At 40.7% G+C, this 22777-nt stretch overlaps 1 protein-coding gene across 1 annotated transcript in view; it reads right to left on the reverse strand.

Annotated features, from left to right (window-relative positions):
- The window catches only part of LOC107516217 (prolyl endopeptidase), a 108160-nt gene that overhangs the window by 28077 nt on the left and 57306 nt on the right, over positions 1 to 22777 (reverse strand). Inside the window, exons 9-10 of the mRNA XM_016155745.2 lie at positions 18829 to 19026; positions 13377 to 13480 (exon numbers count right to left, since the gene is read on the reverse strand). Of these exons, the coding sequence (XP_016011231.2) occupies positions 13377 to 13480; positions 18829 to 19026 (302 nt within the window). The remainder of the gene's footprint in view (positions 1 to 13376; positions 13481 to 18828; positions 19027 to 22777) is intronic.

Raw genomic sequence — 22777 nt, forward strand, 5'->3', positions numbered from 1 at the left:
GACACCAGCCTAGAAGCCTGCCTGTTAATATATCAAGAATAACACAAACCATTCACTCAAACTGACACTGCCACAAATTTTCAATAGCGTGGAGGTAATATGTTTACAGGAGACTATAATTCACCAAAGTCACCCCAAGGAGAGTTTCACTAGATTACACATTACACTTACATTTTCCACTGACGAAAGCGTACCATATTAGAGGTGATCTAGCAGAGTGCCAGTTTCATCTCCACCACAAACTCTGTTATTGGCTTCACAGCCTGGGCAAGCCCTGTGGCTGTGGTGGAGAGAGAGGTGGCCTGAAGGAGTAAGATAAAAAGGAAGGGAGGCAAGGAGGGGCTGGAGCGAATGGTGGAAAAATGGAGACGACAGACAGGGCCAGTGCCTGGCTACGCTGCATGCATCCCTGGGGGTCACTAGTGTCCAGCAAGTCGCTGAGCTGCCCATGGCCTCCAGCATTGTCCTGCGCTCCTCTCACAGACCCTCAGCATCTGAGAACTAGTGGCACCCAAGCCAAGTTCCTGGATCCAAACGGGTTCATGAAGGAGTAATGGAGGCCCAAGTGCCATAGGCCAAACCCCTAAAAGCCCACTGGGAAGCAGACCTGTAAGACCAGGCTGCAGAGATCAGCCTGCACTTATCATCAATTCAGGCTAAGCAGAAGCTCAACTGGCAGTTCTATATTTATTAAAGAAGGAAAATACCCACTACTTAAAAAACAAACTTGCCTACAACTTTGAGTCTGCTGAAGAAAATAATAATAAGATCCTTGGAGGAAAAAGGTGACGACGATTCATTAGGTTTTCTACAACTGTTTATAGTTTAAAAAAAATACTTGGAAAAATGAAAGCTTAAAAATCAAGGAATGGATTTCTATTGACAGAATTTTAGGTGAGGTGGTCAAAGGATGGGCCCGAGGGCACAGGCAACCCCCAAACTCCACCAGGGCCCACTCTGCCTTCTCTGAGAGGGTGGTGTGGTATTGGCAGGGTGAGTCCCACCCACACTTCTTGCTCCTTCTAGCACATGGAAGATGGCCACCACCAGCTGCCCAATTGGAAGCTAGTTTGTCCTCATGACATGGTGTTGGTCAATGATATATGGTTGGGGATGGGAGGTGATCTTTCTAGACAAATGGGATGCAGGCCATCACAGATGTGATATTTTCTGTACCATAGAAACAGATGATGCTTAGGTGGGGAGGCCCCTCAGGCAGGGGCTGGAGGGTGTGCAGGCGGATGTCCCATGGACAGCACGAGACAGTGAGATATACGTACACTTTTCTGACTTTAAGCCCCTGAGATTTTGGAGGTGCTTGTTAACTGCAATAGCCAGCCTGTCCTGACTGATATAGAAAAAAACCAACCCATTCATATAAAACAGAAAATTCTAACTTTCAATATTCGAGAGTCTTCCCACTCCTAAACTGAGTACATATCGAAATGTACATAGTTCAAAATTTCAAAGCTACTTTTTGATTTTTAGTCGAAACTAAAAAATTGTTTGAGAGCGGGGGGGCGGGGAATAGGTAAAAACATAGACAATTTAGGGCCTAAGAGGTCCCACAGAGGAGAGTAAGGAGCTCTGTTACTTGGAGTAGCAACTCTGAGGCCCAGTGCCCCTCTCACACCCACGTTCTCGTTCATCCCTCCAAGCAAAATGGAGGCCTTCAGTGAAGGCCAGTCCCTCCACCAGGGCCTGAAGTCCCCTCACTTTGTCAAGACACTGGGCTCCCATGGGGGTTACCGTCCTACTGGAACCCATCCATCAACACGCCAAAACAATCTGGTTTCTCCCACCTTAATAAGATACTCCATTGACCTCATACACTCCCCTTACCCTATGCAATTAAACTTAAAAGACTGAGTCTCCATTCCCCTCTCCCCTATATCTTTTTCTGGATCCTGAACTTATTGCCACAAAAGCTATGGAAGGCTCCACTTGTAAAACGTTTTATTAAAATTTGATGTTTTTTGGATTAATGTATCTTAATACAGCTGTACAAGTTATTCTGGAGGAAGAAAAGGACAAATCTGAAAACTAATCTGGAGAAGGAGGAAGAGAATGGGGAGAGTGGGATTAAACCATGGCTATTAAAAGAGATGCTCAGTTAATCTCTCAGGGGTCATATTTTTCTTAAAAATTTTTGAACGTTTTAAAATGTAAGCTTTTAGATTACAGCATTAATACAAGATTGTTGTTACTAGGGAAATAATTCAATAGAATAATGTATGAAAGCAAAGCTTATCCCCAATTCCTCAATCACACTCACCTATAAGAAACCAGTATTCTGAACACCATGTACATCTCCTTTCTCTCTCAATACACCTGTTCAGCCAACCATCTGCCCCCACTGCTCACTGAAAGTGATCTTGTCAAGATCACCGATAAAACCACCGTCAGAGTCAAGACCTCTTCTTATTTGTCCAACCAACCACACTGTCTGCCGCATGCCACTCCCTCCTTTTAATATCCTTTCTTTGACTTCTTGGTCCATCTGGTCTGTGGTTTGTTGGTTTTCCTCACACCTCACTGGATGCTTCCTCTCGGGCTCCTTTGGCTCCTATGAATCCCTAGATCTGGAGCTCCTCAGGGTTCAGTCTTGAGTCTTGTTCCGTCTTTACTTGCCCTGCCTTGTGATTCTGTCCCTGCCCTGGATTTAACAACACTCATGCTGAAGATGCCCACACTTGCAACTCCACCTCAGATCTCTCCTTTGGCTCTAAGACTCAAGTATATACAACTCCGTATTTGACACGGCCACCTGGATGACAATTTAACAGGTATCACAAACTTGATATGTCCAAAACATTTTCCTCCCAAACCCACTGCCAGCAACTCGATACCTGGTATTAGCTGCTCAGATTTGAGCTCTCAGTCATCCCTGATGTAGCCCTTTCTTTCTCCTGTCCACGTGCAATCCCTTGGTGTGTGCTACCTTGATTCTACCTTCCAGCTGTATCCCAAACACACTCTTCCCCATGTCCACAGTCTCTACTTAATCCAGGCCACCATACTGCTCATCTGGTCGACTGCTACGGATGTCTTTCAGCTCTGTGTCCACATCCACCCCTTCACTCTACTCTCCACACAATGAAAGATAGTCTTCTTACATCAGAACTTTCTAATCGGCACCGTGCAGACTCCCACCACACTTGGGATCCCTAATAAACCTGTAACATGGCCACAAGGTTCTGCCAACCCCATTTCTCCCTTCTTCACCACACCCCAGACTTCTCTCAGGTCCTCTCCGAGGCCAAGCGCTTTGTTCTCAGGGCCTTTGCTCCCACATTTGGGCTCTTTCCCCCTCATTTTCACATGGTCAGTTCCCACACAGCCTTTAAATTAAAACTCAAGGGAACTTTTATTGGCCATTGAATTCACACTGAGCCCTCTGTCATTCTTGGCAACAGTCCTTTATTTCATTCACAGCCCTTCCTCCAACTTTATGTTTCTGTTCACTTGTTTTTGCCTGTATATCTCATAAGGGCAAAGACATCTCTCTAGCTCACTGCTACATTCCCAGTTTTTAGCACAACGCTTGGCATGAAGTAAATTCTTAATACACATTTTGGATGAAGGAAGTGGTTTTTTCCAATCCCACCTCCACCTAACAATGCTGACGGGAATTTCTGAAGGCAGTAGAGGAGACCTGCTGACAGTTGTATTTAGACTTGAACAAGGTGTGAGCAGATGGGTGAGCAGAGGTAGCTCCGGCAATGCCCCATGACACTCCTACTACATGATTTTAAATGCATACAAGTTAATATGGGCTGCATTTATCAATACAGCCCGAGCAGATGATTCACATTTCTTTATTTTGAGACCTTAACCAAGGTAAATAAAGAAGCTTTCTCTAGGGTCTTAATAAAACCACAATGTTTTATATAAACTTCTACATGAAGACCCAGAACTACCTACACCTCAGGGTACTCAACTGGTGAACTTTGACAGCCAGATTAGAGAAGCTGGCACAACTTCTAAGGCAGGCAGCACCGTGCTTAGGAGCACCGTGGAATTGCAGAACTGGGCTTAAGTGCCAGTTACGCCCTGTGTGACTTGGAGCAACTCACCTATCTTCCCTACATAAGCTCTTCATCTAGAAAATGAAGACTGTGACAGTAATGATTTCAAAGAGTAGTTTTCTCTGAAGAAATGAAACAATGCATAGAATTCTATAGAACAATGGCCCAGAGTGTGGCATACTGTGTGCCCACACCCATGCTATATTTTTAGGTAACAGGTGAATATCGCCTTTCTCTACCTTTTGCTTTCGACTAAGTTCCCATGGGCGAGAATGATAAGGGACGCTTCTACAGGAGTTGAGACTTGGTTGAATACTGAAACATGTGTAGAAACTGGAGTAAAGAAAATGGTTGGTTCCATGATGGAGCATGGAGGAAGGACAGCCAGGCAGAGGTGAGCTGAATATGGTGGTTACGGGCTAGGGTGGGAGGCAAGCCTGGATGGCACGAAGTACTTGGGGTGGGGTGGGAACTCAGGACAGTGAGGTGGCACCTTTGCAGAGGTGGATGAAGGAAGGCATCACGAGTTGAGCTCACACTTGACACAGACAACGACCAGCAACCTGTGTGTGTCCCTGTTTCGTACGTTCCTGGCGCCTTCTTCTTCATGATATTTTACCATCATGTTTATCCCTATTACAACATTTCAAATCTGCCTCTTACATTCAGTCAGCCCTGGGAGTGAAGAGAGGAAGATCCAGGTTACTTTTCCAAACCTAGGTCAGGGTATACTTGATCGCAATCAAAAGATGATTCTTGTGGAAATGGAAAAATTTTCCTCCCTTCTTCACAGACCAATGAAGTAAGGCCAGTAATGGTTTTTCCTCCAGGGAGATAAAAGAATATTGGCAGTGCTGGGTCTATTTTTACTTACACCATTTTCCATCGATCATCAGTGTAACTCCAGGCAGAGGGGAGGGAATAAACTGTGTAGCAGATGGAGAGCCTACACTAAGCTCTTAGGGTCTCGTCTCACCTTTTGACCCAAAAGACATAGTAGAGCAGGAGGCCAAAGAACATTAGTCTAGTTGGCAACCTACAGAAGAGGTACCCTTGGGGTTTCGGAGTAATGCTATTACAGAAAAGCAGGAAAAAGATTATCCCATCTCTCTCCTGCTGAGCCTTCTGAATGCAGAGAAAATCTAAACAATGGTCATATTCCTGTTTCTAGACACTATCCTCATCCTATTACTTCTTTGTCTAATTTCACCTATTAAAAAGGCAAAAATACACAGACACTGGAATCGTTGTGTTCCTCTAAGAGAGAGCAGTTAACAAGGGCGCCTGCTTTGGGCACAGAAGTTGCTTTCCACATTCATTGCACAAAAACAAAAGCCTTGAGCTAGAACTTCCAAAATTAATCTGTGAATATGCTTCTGAGTTTGAGTTAGAAGCCACCTGGTGCCAGTACTGGCATTAATGCCAACCTGAGTAAGATCTTTAAGTCCACAAGAGATGACATGAAAAAAGCCAAAAGAAAAATACTTAAGTTTTATTTCAATTCTGAGCATACTTAAAATGAAATTTCAAGCTGCTGCATGGTGGCTAATATTTAATACTTGAATAAAGCTCCCCAGATTAAAGTGTAAATGTATGTAAGTATATATGGTGTGTATGATATGTATCTGATATAAATAAATGGGTACAACAATGAGAATCTCCATTAACCTGCAACAAGGAAACTAGAAGTGAACACTAAACTAAATCATAATACGTATAAGTCATTAAAAAATGGATTTATGGGCTCTCATTGTCTCCCCTTTCACATAGAGGGGATTTTTATTATTTAATAGGTTACATGAGTCTACAAAGTAGTCATCAGATACTTGATGTAGAAACATCCTTTTAGAAGTTAGGGATCTTAGGGATTTAGAGTCCTTTTAGTCTAATTTGTTTATTTTAGAGGTGAAACAACAACAACAATCCAAAACCAAAACACAACTGAGCTATAGAGAATGCAAATAGCTTATTCTGATAACAAATATGTGCAGAATTAGGAAAGGTCTGGAGTTCTAAGTTTTTGTCTTGGCTCTGTCACTTAAAATATAACTGAGTTTTATTTTCCTCACCTATAAAATGAAGGTAAAAATTAGATGAACCCTAATACATATGCAACTAGAAGGCCTACAACTTTGTCCAGAGCCCAAAACCATGTTAGTAGAAAAATATACACCTAGCAAAAGGAGGAGGCAGCTATGAAATTAGGGGCCTGACCACCTCCCAAAAGGCCAATGTGCACTGTGCTTCCATGCCAAAGAGGTGCCCTGTGTCCATGTCCTTTGCAGGTAAGTCGAGGAGGTTATCCCAGGCAAGAAGACTCTAGCATAAAATCAACACCTCAGGAGCAATCTGGACACAAGCTTACATAGCTTCCTCATCATGCCAGAGATAACACCTTAAAGTTCATCTTGATTTTACTGCTCAAAATAATCCCATATACTCTTGCATCACACTTCTGCTAACGTCAAAACAAGAGTTTGGGAAAGATGTATATGCATGTTCTAGAAGCAATATTAAGCTTCTTACCTCACAGAAGAAGAGCCTTTTTAAAAGGTGCTTCTCTCTCTGTAGTGTATTATAATATTTGAAAATTCTACTTTTTCAGAGTCTTTGTTTTTCCAACTTAGATACTGAGATTTAGGTACCTGGCCACCAGGTGGTGTTCGAGGGCCTTCAGGGTCCATATGAAAAAGTTTTTGCTAAGGCCTGTTTTGCCTCGCAGATTGCTAGCTGTCCCCCGATATCCATTCACCCCGTTTCCTTGATGATAAGTCCCTAATTTTTAGCTGGGTACATATTTTCTGGGCATAAAAATACATCTTTAAACCTTCTTGTACTAGGTGTCGCCATGTGAGTACATTTACACCAAAAAGATGAAAGCAGATATAATACATGTCACTTTTTCATAAGCATCCTTTTAAGACAGCTGACATGCTCCTTCTGGCCACCCTTTTTTTCCTTCTTTCCTACTGCTGTCTTCCTACTGGCTAGAAAGTGGATATAACTTGGCTGGAACCCCAGCAGCCTTCTAGGACCACACAGTAATGCTAAGAACAGAAGCCACATGTGAAGAAGCAGCAAGGGACAAGGACCTTGTATTTCTTACACCCTGGACAACAAGTCGGCCCTGATTCCCCCTACGCTTCATTTATGTAAGAGAGAAATAAATGTCTCCCTCCTTTAAGCCATGGTTATTTTGACTTGTCACCTATTGCTCACAGCTGAAGCCAATGTAACACAACTTGCTATTCAGATCCATTTTTAAAAACAGAAATAATTATTAAAATGGCAAAAGATAAGTACCATCAGCACACATACTATTATTCATAGATGATACTACACTATTGATTCAGTTATAATAAGGAAGTGACTTTCTACTTTTTAAATATATAATAAAATATTGCATTCTTTTCTCAATATAGTTTTCTAGCAAGGAGCTCAATATCAGCAAAGCTTCCTAACCTACAACGTTTATGCATTGCAAAAGCCATGACTCTAAGACCAATGCAAACAAAATTCAAACCTATAAATTCAGTATTATCTAAATAGTAAGAACTTTGTGTATACTCCAGTGAGTATAGTTCTCGCCTATGGTACGGAGTTTAGAGCCTGATCTGACAGTTATGGTTTCTAATACAATATTTTTAAAGAAAATAAACTCGGATGGCCTTCTAGAAGTCAATCTAACCATTCAAATTAAATCCACATGTGTTCCGCTCTAACATCTCAGTAAAGCAAACTCCCATGATGCTGAGTTACCACCAAGTGCCCTAAGCAAGCTGGCCAATGGGGCTTCTTTTCCTGGCTGCCTCGCTGTGTGCTATAAGCCACCAGGCATGGGTGCAGCTGCTTTCCCAGTCCCAATCTCACTGCAGACACCATGCATAATTTAAACAGGGCCCGTTTCCTCAGAGCAAAGTTCAGAGACACTCAGAGGAAGGTCAGCACTGGCTAGGGTCGGCCTTGAGCCTTTCATCCACCCTGCCACAGGGAAGACCCAGAGAAGGCTCGAGAAATTTCTCCAGGCCTAAAATTATAGGGATTGGTTGCTCTTCTCAAGGCCACCTTGTGATTTTTACTGAAAGTGGGTTACATATTCTCAGGCTGCTGCAAAATAATGTCCTTTTTTAAAAGACGGAAGATTTATTTACAGTGATATGGAGACTGCAGCAACTACAGATTTGGGTCCCATAACTCATTTCTTTATTATAAGATAGCAAGAAAGCAAAGACTCGTCATCTTTTACAGTCACACTATTATAAAAGTTGATATCTAAAGACACAAACATGTACTCTCTGAATACGAATATTATGCCTTCAATCTAGAATGCCTGCATGACAAAGAGAATTCTGAAAGAGGACAGGAATCTGTTTATGCAAGAGTATGCCACTGTGAAGCATATCAAAAGTAACACAAATCCTTGGGCAATAAGTCGTCAAGAACAACAGATTGAATTTAAAGCAGTTTTCTAATTATATGCAAGCACAGAGACTCCGCAAAAACTTCTTTTTGAAAATGTTCCCCCATTCACTCACTGCTCACTAACATGCTATGAAGATTTCTGACTGATACATACTGGTGAGAACACAGTGCTATAGAAAACACTGTCACTAGTTCAACAGTCAGCTCATTAAGGATGTGGGTGAGTCAATATTTAAAAATTATACATGTCGTGCACTCAGCACTAAAGTTAATGAGTACTGAAACACTAATATTCTGAGAACATGCTCTGTGAATGGCACAAGCCTGTATGCTAGAAATCACAAATTAATTATCACTGAGGTTAGAAAAATCTAGACTTAATTAAAAAAAATTCTCACTCCTATCTCGGGGCATCTTGGTAAACACAAAGAATCATCTAATTTTAGCATTTCTGTTCAGCTACACAGCAAACCACCTTTGAGATGTTCTTGATTTTCATATGTATTATTGTAGATAAATCTCAGAAAGGTAAAGCTTCTACAAAGTAGAAGAGACCAAGAATCATGACAAAATCTATGTTAAATACTTATAATTCTATTTTCATACTATATTGATTTGTTTGCTTTTGCCTCATAAAACTGAATCTTCCTTTTAATTTATTGTCTTTTATAAAATGTGGAAACTGTTGTTAATGGGGTTTATTCACAGCACACTCAGTTCACTGTCCTTTTTCATGTCTATAAATTTTGCCTTTCATTTTGGAAGAATAGACAATCTCTCAGCTAGCTGGCTGAACAAGAATGAGATACCAAGGAACCAAAAAGTGCATTTCTGCTACACTACATTCCTTTGTCATGGCACATTCGACCACAGCGTACACACTATTCCACCCACAGATGATAACTGCCAAAGGCAAACCCTATTGCACAGGATACTGAGGGCATGATTCCTTTCTTCTTGGATTTACTGTGAAATTATGAAATTACACTGCTACAAAAAAGCAGAGGCAGTCTGAGCGAAGAGTGGTGGTGAAATTGTTCCAGAGTCTCAGTGGGAAAACGTCAGCGATGGAAGCATCCATCCCTTGGCGCCCTGCCCAACTTCCACCTTTGCTGTGAAGATTTCCCCTGTGACCTTGGCCGGGATGGTCTCTAAATCACAGTGCAGACTGAAGCGTGCACCTTTCCCTTGATCGCTGTGTCTAGAATTTCTCTATGGTCAAACAGTACAACTTAGTGTTGAAATGTCATCTCATAAACATTTGTTGATGGACTAAATTTAACTAGTATTTCTCTAGTACTTCACTTTTGTTTAAAATGAAACATATTACTGATTATAAATATATTTTTTTCAGAAAAATCAATTATAGACTTGTTTAATAAATATAATTTCTAATATTCAGTATTTCAACTTCTTTTTAAAGATATAGGTAGAGGTTCTCATCAAAATTATGTGGTCATGTCACTCACAATTAATGAAGAAAAAATAGTCAACTGCAGATTTGTTACACCTATCTACAACTAAATTCTTAAGTATCCAAGACTAAAAGAAAAATGAACAATTTTCCCAGAATCCGATTTTCAAAAACATATTTCTGATACAGATCAGAAATATGTACTCATAGCTGCAATCAGGACCAGATAAAGGCTATACAGAAAGCAGCTCTGTTCTGCATCTGTCAGCAAAATACGACACCATATCCTTTACCCCCCCTTTCAAGATGCTCTGGGTCCTGCGTGAATGTAGATCACACAAAGAACGGCCCTCTGAGGCTTGCTTATTTAGCATCATGTTTCTTCGATCCTTCTCTTTCTCCTTGTTTGGTCTCTCTTACCAGCTACACCACCAGGGAGAAGTGTATGGTCATGACCACCATTAATTGCACTGACCAACTCACACAGGGCAATGTGTGCTGCAGTATTTGCTTCAAAACAACAGTGGTGCCTCACAGACTGTAAGAAGAAATGACAAACACCCTGAGGATCTTTTTAAATTACATACGGAATAAGTATAAACGCCAGGGTTAAGTGGAATCAAAAGTGGCTTTACTCTAAGTGACTGAATATCTTTTTTCAAAATGCTGTGGTTTCTGTTACACAACATCAGGATGTTTTCCATTCATGCACAAATTACTCTCTAGGGCTCACTTTTACAACAGTAGGTCATTGTTGGCAACACCACTAAGTCTAATCAAAACATGAAAACATCTGTCATGCTCACATTTCATGTCCAAGCTTGCCGCACACGCTTGAATCTCAGGCACTGCAAATAGATGTTAAGTGATACAAGCCTATGGTGCTGTGACATCACAGTGCATTTCAAAGGCATTTTTACACAAGGAAAGAATTCTATTTCAATAGCTCAGTGTAATATGTATGATGTGTATAATCAATAGATATAAAATCTTCTACTGGCATTATACACAGAAGCTATACTTCGCCCACATTTTCTAAGACATGAAAATGAGGAACAGTGCACGAGAATCTATAAACCGATGTGTTCTCTCCAGTTACCATTTCTATGAATCTTCCCCCACCGCCCCCGCCGCCCCCTCCCCCACTGTAGTGCAACAGTACATATAAAAAGTTTTAAGTATTTGTGTAGCTCAATGTCAGGGAAGTTTTCATTGTGAAATAGACAGTCAGACACAGAGGAATTCAGGGCATTTTCCAACAACACAGGGAACTGGCATCAACTGAGCACGTTTCCTCCCCAGTTTAATTTTGCAATTTCAGGCTGAGAGATTTCTATTCCACACAAGCATATCTCAAGCTGTAAAGTTTTACCTTTTCATTTATAAATAAAAACAACACACATTAGGTAGTAACTAGTTTCTTTGTATATCACCTATAAAAAAACATCAGTATTATAAGAAAAAACAAACAAACGAAATATGCTACTTGATAGGAGGAATAACTCCAATCATTCTCAGTGAGAAGTAAGTTACTTCCCTGATAGCTGTCATCATCACAGATGCCCCTGCCTCCCTCAAATGCCAAAGATAACTTTTACACGTGGCCACTAATTGTTTGTGAGATGAAAAAGTAAAAATAATGCTTTGTTTGTTTTTTAATATAGACCTGAGGGGCTATGCAGTAGAGATGTGGAGAAGTCAGGGGTCTCTTATGGGAAACTCTGCCCAATTTTAGGGCAGCTGAGGCTGCACCCTTGGTGGCAGAAGAGAGATGAGCACTGTGCCTGGGCCACCTCGGCATTAGTGATGGGACAGGCAGTGGCATGCCCACACACATACATACACACAAAACCTGACACACAGGCAAGGACTAGAAGCAGGCCTGGAGATGGCCAAATGTTACAGAAGATAGGACAAATGTTATAGCAGATAGGACACATGGAAAAAAGGAAAACAGCAAAGAATGACAATGACAGTCTAAATGTGATTTTAAAGTCTAATACAAGACTAGGGTGAATTAATGAACCATGTAAGTCCCAGACTGGGGCTATTGGCCTTACAGGATCTCTCTCTAGGTAATGGCTCACCTTGAAAATGAAAGAAACAAGCCAAAATAGACATGGAACACTCAAAGTCTGTTATATTTATTGTTAATATTGACTGAAAAAAGTCGATCACATTCTATCTGCCATTATTATTTATCATCTTATGGAATCCTGCAGAAATCCTGCAAAACAGATACTATCTCTATTTTACAGCTGGAAACATTGTGGCAGAAAGGTTAAATGACGTGTGCAATGCCGCCCAACACGGATATGCAGATTTTGGGCCTGAAAGCTTCATGACAAAGGTTCTGTGCATCTACTGAACACATTCTGATTTTATAAATATTATTCACATAGACCTGGGATAAAAAAAGATTTTTCTTAGAGGGCTAAATTCTAAATATTTTAGGCTTTGTGCGCCACAGAGTCTCTGTTGCACCTACCTAATTAAGGCGCTAAGGCAGTCACCGACAGTACGGAAATGAACAGGTGTGGATATTCTCGGATAAAACCGGAGGTCAGTTTGCCTATTTTCTATACAGAACAGGGGTTGGCAAACTGCAGGACTGGGCCAGATCCAGCCCACTGCTTATAAACTAAGCTTTATATATATTTTTTATGATAGAGATCTAGTCCATCACCAAGACTATTTCAGACAATAGAGTAATTCACCAAGCTAAAATAATGCTCTATTTTCACAGATAAATTCTCGGGAGCATCCAGTGCTCTTTGTTCTAACCTTCCTTCACTAACAATGTTCTAGTTCCTAAATTCCTAATGTGTGGTCCCTATGATCCAGCCCTCCAGGTGGGAGAGTACTGATAAACACCTGGTGCCTGCTAGGTGACCTCTCATCACAAAGGAACAGAGACATCCTGCATCATTAATCAATAAATGATTCAGTTTCTGAGAGGAGCTGAAAAAATAAAAATGGAGATTCTTAATCTAAAAGGATGGTGACCAGAAACTGAGCTTGTGGTGGGTGTCATGACAATTAATTAGTTAATTCATTCATTCTAACATTTTACGGCATGCCCACTCTCTGCTACGCAGAAATATGTATGAACTTCAGACTGAAAAGATTACTCATAGCAATTGAGTAACTACTTTATGTAGAGCAAATCTATGTTGTTATTTATGACACCACAAGACCTGAGCTAGAACACAACCCACATTCAGGCAAACAGATTAACACACACAAACTGCGTTGCTTTGATAGCTACTGCGGTAAAGTTAAACGTGGCAGAAAAGGGACTCTGGCTTCTGGTCAAGAGTTGCAGCTATGGGAGCAGAACCTATGAGCTCTGAGAGGGCAAGGACTGTGTCCCACTCGATGCCCAGAAAAGCAGGAACTCCAAAACTATCTGTGGATCACCTCCATGAGTCCTAACGGGCTGCGTGTGAATGATGCGACCCGAAAGTCAGATTTTCTAACTCACATTATCAAGCTCAATCGCTCCTCCATACCTGGACTGTCTGGTAACCAGAAGCATCGATTCCTTTCACAGTCACCTCTCGGAAGACTCTTGGCTCCAGCTCCTCTTTGGTAAGATCACAGTGATAAATGACACCTAGAAGGAAGCGGCAGTCTTAGTTTAGTCCACGAGAATGCTAGATACCAGGGCGGTAAGGATCACAAAGGACAATAGGATGCCATTAGTAACAAGAGAAGAGCATGGGGAATATGAAAAGAGGTAAAAAAAAAAAAAACCCCAAAACTGTGATAACTTAACAGGTCTCCTTCACACCAGGCCACTTAGAAGTATCAGTAAAGAAAAAAAAAAGTAGGAAACTTCAAGTAGGGCCATTTTATCTAAGAGCCATTTGAGAAGGAAAACTCAAATGATGTGCCCAAGGTCAAGAGCTAGTCTTGATAGGAACTCTGGGGCTCCTGCTACCCACTCATTCATGGACATACTTGTGTGTCCATGACTTGCTTTATAAATTCTGATTATCCCAGTAATTGTACATAACACAAATGGATGAACATGCACCAAGAATATTAGCTTACTTAAACAATAATTAAAACTCCATTTCTTGAATTTAATGCTATTATAGTCTAACATTTAATGCTACTACACTCTTAACATTTAAGAACCTAATCAAAGAAACAACAAGTGAGTCCTACTGTTTGAAAACAACATTGCTGTTGTTTATGAAACAGAATTAGTCATCCAGAGCGGGTGGTGTAGAAACAGCCCTCCCATGTAATACTTTAAATATATACTGTCGAGTATATGAAAAATTGATTTCGTGATCCCAGTACTTGCTGGAAAACAAATGGTACTCCCACAGGACATATTCAAATGGATTGATCTTGTATCAAGATGACTGCTTGCTTTCTTCTAGGCTCCTCCGTGTATGTACCCCAGTAACAGTTGAGAAACAATACTCTGCTCCCCACTGGCAAAGAGCAGTACGTTTAGATACCTTAATGGCATGACTGCTAATCCCTATGAATGTTATCTCAATTCTCATGCTCACAAATTACTTTAAGGTACTATAATAGGGTGTATGATTAACACTGACACTGGGGACATGTAACTGAAGTATTGGCTTTCTTAGTTTAAATTATATTCAGATACTTGTTGAACTAGATCTTTGTCTGTAAAATATTTTCCAACTATACTCAGCACACTGAATACCATACTTGCCTAGATGAATGTAATCTTGAGGGCAAAGGCTAGCTTCATATATACGTTAAGTTTTGGAAAGCTTCTTGATCAGTACCTGCTCCCACTTCCACAAAATACAAAAAATTCTGAATCCCTGAAGGAAAAAAAAAAAACCCAACCAACCAAACAACTATAAAAAAAAGAAAATGCAGGATAAGTATGTGCCATCTGAGCACCTGACTCACCCTGGCATCACTGCTACCTCTGGTGCAATGATTGACAAAAGACCTAGAAGCCAAGATCCCCAGGTCTAACAGTTAACCGGGTCATCAAAGTACTAGAATGTGAAAGACAATGAATAGAAAACATATTCTAAATGTCTGTTTATCTAGAAAAAAAATGAGACATCAAATCCTCTAACAGCAGAATGAAATAAGTAGGCAACAGGGGCTGGGTACCCTTTAGGGTGTACGGGTGGCAAATGCATGACCTCTACTTTTCTCTCTTGTGCAGAAATGGAACCTTGGAGAAGGCTGAGTTAAACCTGGAGGTACCAATGCTTAATATATTTGATCAATAACTTTCTATGTACAGACCCATCTAGTTTAGTCCAGGTTAGCCACTGCACATTCACACTGTAACATGAATCCTTATAACATAATGATGATTTGTGTCCTGTCACATTTGGCTCAGTAAGTATAAGGAAGGTGGGGTTTGGAGAAACCATCCTAGAATCATGAACCAGAGAGGACTGGTTAGGTGATCTCTAGAAAATTAATTTCAAAGTTTAAGGGTGAAAGTAAGAATTGGATTATGGAAGTCCTTTAAGGCCAGAGGAGGTGTCTGGACTTGAGGAGACAGGTCTCCTGATAAAAAACAGTGCTTTAATGAGGCTATGCTAGCAATAGGAAGGAGGCACAGATGATTAGCTGGGAAATTCTTGCTATAATCCACTATAATCCAAAATAAATGTAAGAAGATAAAAGAAATGGAAGTTAGGAGGAACAGGCAACTCTAGGAAAGATTATGAAAGAATCAGAGGACTATGAAAAATTAGATATGTAAAGAGAAGGCAAAAGAATTTTGCCTACATGATCCATGTAGATGCTGTTTTATCTGATTATAGGTTGGGTTTTAAGGTTTTTTTTTTAAAAAAATAAAAAACCTAAAACTTAAACAAGTCTCTCAAAAAATTTTTGTACACCTTGGAATTTACCCAAAAGGGTTGAAAACTTATATATATGTCCCAACAAAAAACTGCACATGAATGTTTATAGCAGTCTCATTCATGATTGCTAAAACCTGGAAGCAACCAAGATGTCCTTAAAGAGTGAACATGCACATAAACTGTGCTGCATCCAGACAACAGAGTATCACTTAGTGCTAAAAATAAATAAGCTATCAAGCATGAGAAGACATGAAGCAACCTTAATGCATATTATTACGGGAAAGAAGCCAATCTGACAAGGCTATATACCATTTGATTCCAATTATATGACATTCTGGAAAAGGCAAAACTATGGAGACAAAGATTAGTGGTTGCCAGGTGTTGGGAGATGAGGGAGGGGTGAAAGAGCAGAGCACAGAGGATTTTTAGGACAGTGAAAATATTCTGTAGGATTTCTGTAGGATACTATAATGATGGATACATGTCATTATACATTTGTCCAAAGCTACAGAATATACAAAACCAAGGGCTAACTCTAAGGTAAATTATGGGCTTTGGGTGATTATGATGTATCAACGTAGGTTCATCAATTATAACAAATGTAATACTCTGGGGGTTGGGGGGAGGAGTGCTGATAATGGGGGATTCTATGCACATGTAGGGGCGAGGGGTTTATGGGAGATCTCTATACCTTGTCCTTAATTTTGCTGTGAATGTCTAAAAATTAGTCTTAATTTTTTTTTTTTTTTTGCCTTTCGCAAATTGTTTGGGAAAGGCTCTTTGATTTCTCATTGCTGCTTCCCAGAGCCATACACTGTGATTGCAGTACTGGATTATTACAGTCTGTCTGGAGCTAACCTCAAACAACCTTCCAAGGTTCCATGAGTACAGAATTAAGTGGCTCAACGACTAAGTGGTTTGAGCCACAGGAGACAAGAGCATCGTGCTCCAAACTGCCCTGGCTGTCTGTTTTCTCCCATGTGTGACTCAAGGTACTAAAGAGTCCTAAATGGCTTGGGCTCAAGACACATCTTCACTATGTACCTCCAGGGGAACCAAAGTCAGCCAGTGTGTACCTGCCAAATATATCACATGTCTATAACAGCTGGAGCTGTAGTTATTTTTGGCCCTGGGACTTATAATTTAGTATCTTTGTTGTTTATTGCAGCAGTGGATGGCTAACCTTTAGAGACCAGGGCAAGACAGCTTTTTTAGCTGGTATGTATGTACAGATGTATAGATATGCACACTGACAATTCTTGCTTTCAGGAAATCTTGTTTAATTATCTGATGGCCAGTTTTACATTTGGACCAAAAGGCCTAAGTTTGGAAGCCCCGTTCTCTGGTTTTAGATATCAAATTGCATTAAATAGAGAAAAGAAAACAACGGAGGTAAAATGAATCAGAAAAGACAAAGGAGAAGAATAAGTATTACAGTTACAAATTAAAGTGAGTTCAGAAGCTGACTGGCAGTACAGAACTAAGAGCACACTTCTCTTTTCAAACTTTACAGCCACAGCCATGGATAATATTTCATTGCTTGGCACAGAACTCACTGTTTTACACTAGGACAATGAGTCCTTTCTTTCCCAGGTAATGATGAGCTCGTTCCTCAAATAAATGGCCACATGGGGTCACTGAAGGAGATTCACAGGCCTTTTGTGACTCTGGCTTTTATTAAGAGCAGGTGAGTCACCCCCTACGCTGTTCTTCTCATTGCCCTTATCCATTTAACTTATTTAAGAGATTTCCCGATGTAAAATTTCTAGAATCAACATAAGGTGAGCAAATAAATTGTGGGCCCTACAGCAGTGGGTTGAGAATGGCTATCTGGAGGAAACTGGTTTTCCTTGGTTCCTGTCCATTGGCTACCACTGTACCCCAGTCCTGAGAGGGATGAAGTGCAAGACACCCTGATGTGGGGTTATTGACCTCTCGGTCCTTGATTCCTGGCCCTGGACATCGTTCTACATCTTTCTGGGCACTTTTTCTAGCCCCCTAGGTTGTCAGAAAGACATGTGGCAAAGTAAAGCTTGCTAGGTGCTCCAGGTATCCCATCAGACCTACTACAAAACACCACTCCTTTGGTTTTAATGATCTAGACGGCAATCTGCTATAATAGTAAGATTCCTTATAGACTGCCTCCTCTATGACTCTGAGGTGCAAAAAAAAAATAAAAAATAAAAAATAAATAAAAAATAAAAAATAATAATAATAAAAAAAGCACCACTGTTATCTGGCTAAACCCCAGAAGGAAGGCAGAACCACTTCAGTATCTGCCTAGCTCTCCCCTCTGCCTGCTTTATTTGCTGGTATCAAACTATTGCAACAAAACTGGGTAGGGCCAAGAGGACTATGGAGGAGCTTGAAAATAAACAAGGAAAAATGCAAAAGTTTTTTCGGCCAGATAAATTTTAGGACAGGGTCTGCTCAGTCGAATGCAAACTGCCAACAGAGGCCAGGCTCCTGGGATAAATCAGTATAAGATAGTTTCAGCTATGACAAAAACAATGCAGCCAAAACAAAGCAAAATGAGTGTGATCGACTTAAAAAAAAGTTAGAGAGCTGTGTTTACTTTGGGGAAAATTAACCCATACCATGAAATGTAAAACTACAATTTATAAGTGTTTTTTTCTTTTTATTAGAACCAAATAACAAGATTTGTCCAAATAACATAAAACTACATTTTTAGAATATTAACTTTTAATTCAGTTTAACAAAAGCAGAATTTATTCTCAGCCTGTTCTACAAACAGTTTTTTAATGCCAGATGTGACTACCGATTTTTATTTTAAGCTTTTAGCTATCTGCACTGTGTATGTCCTAGTACATATAGAACAAAGGCTGGATCTAAGGTTATCCTTGTTCATACTAATTTTTCAAACCAACTTAGAACAATAGTTGGTCCTGACCCCAGAAGAGAGACTCAGGATATAAGATTAACAAGACTGCAGTCTTAGGTGTTCACATTTCCCTTTGTTCTGAGTGTCTGTTTTACGGTTTTAGTCCCATTAATTTTGGCTGTAATACAGCATATGTGGTTTTCAAATAGCATTATATTTCCATGTCCCAAAAGAAACCCAAATAAATATTAGTCTGATTTTTAAACTGAACCACATTGGTAAAAAGACTCTCACCTGGAGATAAAAAGGAAGTAAACTGATAGAAGATCTCGGTGTCCTTCTTCTGGCCGCTGTACCCCACGATGCTGCCGACCTCGAGCGGGAAGGACTTGAGGAGAGCACCAGTGGCCAGGTCGTGAAGCTGCAGAGTGTTCTTCACATCATGGAGGTAGCATAACACCAAAAAGTTAGACCTGACGCAAGCCACCCATTCTGAAAAGACAAGGATAGACAAAGCCTAATGTAGTTTTGAAAAGGAGTAAAAGCATACTTATCGAACAATAGTTCTTGAGCTATCCATTGTGCTATGCAACGGTGAGACTTGCAAAGTGATTTTATAACTGGTTTATAACTGGTTTTAATCATTCATCTAACTTCCGGCATACTCCTTTAATAAATGATTATCATTGTCATTGTCATCTAACTTCCGGCATACTCCTTTAATAAATGATTATCATTGTCTAACTTGGGCCAGGAGCTTTTGACAATCTAGATAGAGTGCATACTACAAATAAACTGCCTACCTATTTTGTGTCCAACATCATGCTACAGGAGATATAAGAAGGAAAAGAACAAAAACCAAGTCATGATTCATTTCTGTCAGGGTTGCTTATTCAATAAAGACGTATTAAGCCCTTGGTATATGTCAGGTAACCTCCAAGGTGCTGGCAGACAAGCAAGAAGATGATATCATTTCTGCCCTTAACATACAATCAGATGAAAATACAAGTAGTAATGTGTAACCAAAGGTAAGTGGGTGGTTGCTCGGGACCTGAAAAAGTGAGAGCCTTTCAGCAAGTGCCAAACTGCATCTTGAGTACAGGGGTGTGGAGATGGGGGTGCCTGGGGTGGTGTCAGCAGGAATGAGGTGGTAAGAAGTGAGGCGACTTAAGGAATGAGGAGCAAACTAGGGATGAGGAGAGAGAAAAGGAAAATGAAAGAATGAATGATTAAACAGCAGGACAGAGGGGAGGGAGGCTGGTAAAGAGATCAAGTGAGAGATCCATTTTCTAGAAGAAAAAATCTGTTCATTTCGGGGCTGGGTGGCAGTGGTGGTAGTGGTCTCAAGATGGAGTCAGTGAGCTGGGGAAGAGTGGAGTTTGCTTTTACGGAGGAGCTAATGTTTGGAGAGAAGGTGTAATAAATAAGGATCACATCACTGAAGGATATAGAACACAGGAGGTACACAAAAGGATGAAGGGGAGAACAGAAAGAACACTACTGCAATGAACCAATCGAATCAAATCGAGCGGGGATAACGTCATTTCCCAAGATTCCCCAGGACTTGGTGACTGTGGGGATACAGAGAGTAAGGTAGAGAGATGAGTCCTTCTGGACAACCAGGGTTGCAACTTCAATAATGGTGCTGCCAATGGACTGAGCTGGGAGAGCGGAGGCAAGTGAGGTAATGGGGAAAGGAGAAAACAGGAGCGTGGGCAGAGAGCACAATCCAGTTTGTTTCAGACAAGATTAGCCTGAGACCAGGACAGGCAATCCAGAGGGAGAGATGCTGCGGTGGATGGAAACAAGGACAGGGCTGCAGGGAACAGCTCAAACGTGTGGAACAGACAAGCCTTTCTCAGGGATGTGGCGGTGGGATCCTTGACACTGCTTACCTTTATGACCTAAGAGACTAGCAATTCATGCTTATAACATCATCAGTTATCAACACGAACAGGGCACCTGCCAGAAGGAACTCTGAGGATCACTAGAGGCCTCAATCTTGTTGGGTTGTTAGATTACCAAAATAAACTTTTCCTCAAGTGAGGATATCAAGAACCCTTTCTTGCCTCTCTATTCTTATGTCTAAAAGTCATTGGCTCATTCTCCAATACAATTTTTTTAAAGTGCCTCAATCAAGCAATGTATTTCATGTGGCTCGAATGTTTTAAAGAAAGTATGGGGAAAAAACTGAAGTAAATTATTTCTGTCAAAGAATAATTAATCTGCATTAACTATGAGTACATCAGAGTTATAAAACAGACAAAGTGAATCAGAAAAGGACAAGCTGATTTGTAGACTGTCATTAATAAAAGCTGACTTTAGAGCTATACTTTATGACTCATCTCTAGTTTTTATTCTCAATAGGGCATTCTGTGCTAATGATATATAGAAAATTCAATTGTGCCTCTCTTTGAATTTATGAGTTCTAGTGAATACTGAAGGCTTCCCTTTTCCAATCTAAAGAACTTAAAATCATTCAGAAGGGAGCCTATAAAAATACATCACCCCCCCCCCCCAAATATCAGATCATTGATTTGCATTTCATTACATCTACAAGTGAAATAGGATGTTACCTTAAGGCACAGTCAAACCACTTTGAGGGGTGCTAAAAGGCAGAAAAGTCATGTCTTGGAAAATAGTTAACATCTGTGATAGCTCCCTATACGTGAATCACTGCTCCAATCTGACTTGTGCCTGAAACACACCCAGGGCACCCTACACGACCACTTATGCCACCAAAATCTCACTCACTTGGACCTACCAATACATGAGGTCAATTCATGTGGCACTTATGAAGCACCCGCTAAATCTGGCTATTAGCACCCTTTGGTGGGGGAGGGGGTGGTAGAGGTGGGGCAGGCACTCTGTCTCAGTTTGGACAGAAGCTAGCAAAGTCACTACAAACCAGATTCCTCGCTTGAAGATGTTAAAGGAAATGGCCAAAAAACCTGTTCTTTGACTCATGGACATTTCATCCAAATATAACTGAGGGTCACAAAGTAAATGGAAGGTTTTGAAGAGACAAGTGAAGGGATTTCCTTAAAAAGATCTCAGTCGTGCTGTAAGTCCCCCTCCCCACGTGGGAGAAACTCAGCTTGAGATGGACAGAGCACTGGTGCCTGATCCAAACCTGAGAAGCTAAAGGCACTGTGACTAGAACGTCCAGAAAGGAGAAGGGCTGACTAAGTACTTTAGGGGAAGAGCCGAATGTGCAGATGTGGGTTTTGCCGGATAAAGTGGGCATGTGATTGTCTTGGGTCCCATCTAATAGAACTAGCTGGAGGAGTGTGGAAACCTCCGTATAGGAAAAGGTGGAAGGGTGCAGCCAGATGCCCAGGGTCTGAGGAGACTCTGAAAGACCCAGAGTGCTGCCTCCTCTAAGGCCAAGAGAATTGCAGAAGGAAGGGTCCACGAGGGCCTATGAAAAGCTCTTGCTGAGCAGTAACTACCTGCCCACTTTCCCCCTCTACTTGCTAAGGAAGGCCAGGCTCAAACACCTGCCAGGCGCAGAGCACAATGCCTTCGGCCAGAAGAGAAAGTCCCTTACTTTTCCAAGACATAAACCTGGATCTCTATGACTCTGACACCTGTGCTTTTAACTCACTAAAAAGTAAGGACTGCTTTATCTGAGACAGTGTCACTTTGCAGATCTCAAAAGGAATTATTTTCCTAATCATATACCTTATACCTTGTCATTTTGGGATGGCCCTAGCTTTTATCCCCATTCAACCCATCAGCAGAAGTTCACTTCCAATAAGTAAACTCTTCATTGGCTTAAAGATAACTGGACTCTCCTTTTGTGTAAAAAACTGAAGCAAAATTAGTGAGTCTTATTTTAATCAAATCCAGCTTTCAGGCAATAGATAATTTATAAAGCAGCATATCAGTTTTGGAAAATCACAGAAAAAATGAGTAAAAGGGCACTTAAAGGAGCTAAGAAACACGACTGATAACAGAAGTGAGATTCTCAGGTGGTTAATGCGGCTCGGTGCACAAAGCAGCAACTGCAATGGATTTCGATTAAATGTGACAACGGTCTATTCTCTTTTCTAATAAGAGGACTGTCAACCTACCCTACGATCCACAATATGGATAATATAAACAGCCAAAGGTTATTCAAAAGCTAAAAGCTAAGGATTCTAAATCCAAATGGTTGGAAAAATTAAATGTAAGTGATTATTTATCAGACAATAACTATGCGGACAAATGATATTTAAAAAAAAAAAGCACTATCTTTGAA

This window comes from Rousettus aegyptiacus, unplaced genomic scaffold (genome assembly GCF_014176215.1).
Source record: "Rousettus aegyptiacus isolate mRouAeg1 unplaced genomic scaffold, mRouAeg1.p scaffold_m13_p_1, whole genome shotgun sequence".
Taxonomy (NCBI): domain Eukaryota; kingdom Metazoa; phylum Chordata; class Mammalia; order Chiroptera; family Pteropodidae; genus Rousettus; species Rousettus aegyptiacus.